Raw genomic sequence first — 5,252 nt, 5'->3', positions numbered from 1 at the left:
ATAATAATAATAATAATAATAATAATAATAATAATAATAATAAAAATTGTGATAAAATTGTAAAAAGCTCCTCCTTACATTTCTGGGCCAATTCACTGACATAAAAGGGATTTCTAGCAAATGACAGCGAGAGGAAAGGGAAGTATGTCACTTAACCCCTCCGTGTTGGGGCAGGGGTTCTGCAGAGAGAGAAAGAGAGAGAGAGAGGCACTTCCCGGATATAAAATAAAAACCGCAAATTTACTAATAACAATCTTTAGTCCGAGAGCTGCAGCAGGGAGGAAAAGATAGCCAGTCTGTACTGTCCAGACCTGGAGCTGCTTTTATCTGCGATCAGCGGGACTTTATTGTTTTAACAACAATGGGGCTGTTGTCATTTTAGTGAAACGAGGCCTATATAATTAGATAGTAATTAGATCTACAATTTAAAACCGGCCTGAACGTTTTATTTACGTCTGGAACTAAATGTCGGATTTGAGTCACTTTGAGGCTTTAGCTGGTGAGATCTTTTATTTTAACTTTTACAACTTGTCTCAGGATTGTTCTGCTCTTAAAGTTGTGGAATAAAACGTGACATAAATGCTGATTGTATTACAGAGAATTCAATAATAATTTTGTAAAAAAAAAAAAAAAATCTGTATTTTCAGCTCGCCTCACTGGAAACCAGGTTTGCCGGCCACACCTCATCCACAGCCCCGGCATCCCCTGGCTGGACCCCGGGAAAGCCGCCCTGTCCGCCGCGCACCACCACAACGCATGGGCGGTCAGCCACTTTAGCAAACCCGGCCTCCACCCCGCCAGCTCCGGATACCCGTGCAGCAGCAGCGCCGGCACGGCCTCCGTGTCCTCGCTCACCCCCGCGTCCCACTCCAGCCCGCACCTCTACAGCTTCCCCCCGACCCCTCCGAAAGACGTCTCCCCGGACCCGGGCCCCACCTCCCCGACCTCCACCAGGATGGACGAGAAGGACTCGATCAAGTACCAGGTGCCGCTGACGGACGGCATGAAGATGGAGAGCTGCAGCCCGCTCCGCGGCGGCCTGGCCTCCATGAACGGCCAGGCCGCGGCCACTCATCACCCCATTCCGACCTACCCGGCCTACTCGCTCCCCACGCCCCACGAATACAGTGGCAGCCTCTTCCACCCGGGCAGCCTGCTCGGCGGCTCTTCCTCCAGCTTTACGCCCAAATGCAAAAGCAAAGCCAGGTCGAGCTCAGGTGAGTCTCTGATGTTTTCGTTCCTCCGCATTATTATCAGATTATTAAGCCAATTAAAACGATTTATATTCATATTCACCCGATCCAGCCTGTTACTGAGCACACACATGTTTTATCTGGCACGGTAATAATGTTAGAGTTGTTGTTGTTGTTAAACATGCGGATATAATTGTGTATGCATTGCCTTGAGGGTATTTGCATATTTTGCCTGAGCTCAGATTTGGACCTAAAATCCCTCCCTGTGCAGTTTTTACATTTGTTTGCCACTCTGTCAAAAAAGAAAAAAAAGAGGAAAAAAAATCTTTCATTTCTACACAACATTTCCTCTTTGACACCTCTTATCTTTGTTCCGTCTCACTCTTTGCAATTTAACTTTAACGGGGGGGTGGAGTGGGAGGATGGGGGCTGGGGGTCAGTTCAAGAAGCAATCCACTTCAGGATGAAAGCTTTCAATCAAATCACGGCAAGATAAAAAAAGGAAGTTGGATGCTAATTGTTCAACTAGTCGATTATTCGTGAATATCTCAGATTCCTCTGCGTGTTTTCAATGGAACAAATCATTGTGCAATTATTATACGAAACTGACAGAACTTTGCAGCGACTCATCCGGTTCTTTTGGTTACCCTCCGTCACCACAAACCGCCTAATTGCAACTTCTTCTTCTCTTTCGTGCCACAGACTATTTTCTTTTTCTTTTTGTCTTTTTAACGTGGCCTTTTACTGCGCTTCGAAAATAAAGCAGTCACGACGCCCTGGCTCCTGCCATATCCTGTATACCTCCAAGTGAACAAATCACGACCTCAACCCCCCTCAACCCAACCCCCCGCCCACCGCTCTCCACAGTCCTAACAAAGCCCAGGCGACAGAGTCCTGCTGTTTGTGTTTTTAAGCATGGCCTTGGCCCAGTACGTCCACAGCGGTGGACCCGCTTCTCTGTGAAGATGAGAATGCATTTTGTAGAGCATTGAGTAATCATCATCGGCGCTGTTTTTTTTTTTTTTTTTTCTTTTTTGCACTTAAAAGTCTCATGGTGTTAATATTTTTTTTTTACTTGCATATTTTTGGTGTAGGGGAATTGTACGACTCTGTGTGCTCTCCACTAATGGGAAACCAAGTGAAAATAGTGATAGAAAAAAAGAACACAACTCTTGTAATGAGTCAGTAATTTCCCCACATTGTTTCACTTGTTTTCCATTGAATTAACAAAGAATGCCTTGCAGCATTAGCAGCTTGTTAACTACTAATACACCAGTCAGCTAGAAGTCAGATATGACTACGCTCATTTGTAGGTCAAATTCTGGCAAATCTTATATATTTTATATTTTGGATGCATCAAAAAAAGAGATGCACTGTGGGACAGCTTTTCATATTTCTTTGAGTTTTGACAGTCTGATTCCAACTTTGACCTTTTCCACTATTTTTATTCTAAGGAATAATGAATATAACACAGAAAATGTGCTGCAGGTTCCTTGATAAATGGCATAATTAAATTCTAACAAAAGAAGGTAAAAACAAAAGGTCCACCTTAGTAATTTTCATCTCTGACTAGATCATTTCTGCAGTTGGAAAAATCTCTTTCGTTTTGTGATATTCGGTTGTCCAGAAATTGGTAAATTTTCTCTTGATTGTCTCTGATAGATGTTTGGCTGGTTAAGTAAAGAAAATTTAGATTAAAAAAAAATCTATTCATTAAATGTATTAAAAATCAAAATTTTTAGTCCATAAATGCCTAAACCTAAAACATTCACTTTGCACTGAGCTAGAGATCAGAACTGGCTGATTTTTTTCTTCATCTGTTTTTAATAAGTGATCAAAACATCAAATATTGTTTATTTTTTTGTTGCTATTTGTTTAGTGCATCAAACCTAAAGACGACCAAGATTTTCTGTATATAAACTACTCAACAAAAATATGTATTTTAATACATTTTTTTCAGCTTCATAAAAATCAGATAAAGACTAAAGGGACGTGAGATTCGACACGTAAACTGACACAATCTTGCAGTATCCTGTTTTCTCTATCAAAGTACCTTCAGATCAGGTTTTATCTTTTATTTTTTACTGGAAAAAAAAATTGAACCATCAGAACTGGCAAGTCAGATTTCAAAGAAAATTGGCAATAGGTATCAGCAAAGGAGAAGCTCGATCGGTGCATCTCTGCTGTTAACAAATCGTTCCGGATGCAGTTGTGCAATTTATCAGCGCTGTCATCTTTCTAAACTACACCTGGGAAAATGCTGGCCGCCCGACAATCTGGAGTGAATATGAGCTGTTGTGGCAGGAGAAATGCTATAGTGTGACATTTAAAACAAGCCGTCCAGTCTGTGCCCGAGTCAGTAACACAAACATATCTGCTGTACGGCATTCAAAAAAAAAAAAAAGGCCTCTTATCTGTCAAACTCTCTGCCCGGTGCCTGTAATGTTGATTGACTGTTGTACAAAATGCCACAATGACATTTCAGCTGTCAGCACGAGCACCTTGCAGTCCTGCAGCTTCCTGTCAAACTGACCTCAAACCGAGAGCTCTTCCCCCATCTGACTTTCTTGTGCTCGGTGCTTCTTCACCCTTCCCATTTTCTTTTCTTATTTCGACACAATGCGTTGCATAAAACAGAACATAGAAGTCACGGTTGATGAATATTTGCAGCTTTAATGAGGGCCTCTTTAGTCTGGTCGCCGGACTTGTGAAACACTTAAGAGGAAGGAGAAGGGAGGTCTAAGAAAGATGCATTTCAAAAGGAGAGCCTAGCTTTGTACTCAGGTCAGATTCCATTGTAGAGCAAAGGGTGGGACTTTGGGTGTCGCTGGCTTTATAACAGGAATAATGAGATGGTGCTCTGGGGAAAAATAGGGATTCTTGAAGTGAATTGTCGGTTTAGCAATAGGCTGTTTGAAGTCAAACCTGTAAGGGAGAGACGAGGGCATGGACGGAAGATTAAAAAAGCAGATTTTTTTCTGTCTCTCTCTCTCTCTTTCTCTCTCTTTTTTACCTACAAAGAATGAGCATTTGTGGTTTGAAACCAGCTCAAAGTCATTATTAGCAGCCAAGTGACATGCAAGCCTTTCGTCAAGCCCTGCGACACTGTCTGCCACATTTAATACCTCCAACTCGCACTAATGCTTCCTCTCATGGGTGCCCACTGAGTTGATAAATAATGTAGTCCTAATTTGATGGTGTGTCTCATTCTTCTTGTTGGACACCTCTGGACATGCTCTCGCCGCCTCTGGATCGGTTTACACGGAGCCGTTTGTGTCCGTGACAACCGCTTACACTTTGCTACACCTGCACGCCTATGCGGACATTGTCCCCGAAGCCGGGCGGATTTTCTCTTCATGTTACAGTGCCATCTGGGGTCACCCGGCGCGGGACGGCTGCCCGATAGCGCCGGACAGCTGCCACATGTGCCGCCTCTGACAGAAGGTGAACTTTTTAATTATATAAAATTTCCTTCCCTTGTCTTCCTCTTGAACTATATGCAGAGGGGCGAGAGTGCGTGAACTGCGGCGCCACGTCCACCCCTCTGTGGCGGCGGGACGGCACCGGCCACTACCTGTGCAACGCCTGTGGACTGTACCACAAGATGAACGGCCAGAATCGACCGCTCATCAAGCCCAAGCGGAGACTGGTGAGTCTCTCGACTCTTGCTCTACGCCCCGAAGCTGTGCTCCGAGAGCCGGCTACCCAAATATGAGCACAAAGCAGATGCCGGCAGCACAATTCCAGGAAAGTTATATTTTCCCTATGATCTTCCTGGAATTGTTTGTCCCTCTCGCCCCCCGACGATCCGCCTTCGCGGCCTGTTACAATACTGCTACTATTGCCATTGTTCCTGCTATCGTTATTGCTGGTACTTCTGATACTGTTACTGATACTGATGCCCAGGCTGCTTGACTTAACACCATGATGGAGTCAATGGAGCGGTGGGAGGAGGATGCTCACATCTATCTATCTATCTATCTATCTATCTATCTATCTATCTATCTATCTATCTATCTATCTATCTATCTATCTATCTATCTATCTATCTATCTATCT

The 5,252-nt window shown here is 43.7% G+C and overlaps 1 protein-coding gene across 6 annotated transcripts in view; it reads left to right on the top strand.

The window, feature by feature from the left end:
* The window catches only part of gata2a (GATA binding protein 2a), a 17,096-nt gene that overhangs the window by 6,737 nt on the left and 5,107 nt on the right, over window positions 1-5,252 (top strand). For 4 of the 6 annotated variants that reach the window (XM_007563351.2, XM_016677094.1, XM_007563349.2 and 1 more), the window contains 2 exons: window positions 648-1,217; window positions 4,685-4,842. In XM_007563351.2, coding sequence (XP_007563413.1) covers window positions 648-1,217; window positions 4,685-4,842 — 728 coding nt within the window. Of the gene's footprint in view, window positions 1-67; window positions 500-647; window positions 1,218-4,684; window positions 4,843-5,252 lie in introns of those variants that run through there. The other 2 variants (XM_007563354.2, XM_016677095.1) reach the window with 2 other exon arrangements.

This window comes from Poecilia formosa, unplaced genomic scaffold (assembly GCF_000485575.1).
Source record: "Poecilia formosa unplaced genomic scaffold, Poecilia_formosa-5.1.2 Scaffold147, whole genome shotgun sequence".
NCBI classification, from domain to species: Eukaryota; Metazoa; Chordata; class Actinopteri; order Cyprinodontiformes; family Poeciliidae; genus Poecilia; species Poecilia formosa.
This window is presented reverse-complemented; position numbering and strand designations above follow the sequence as displayed.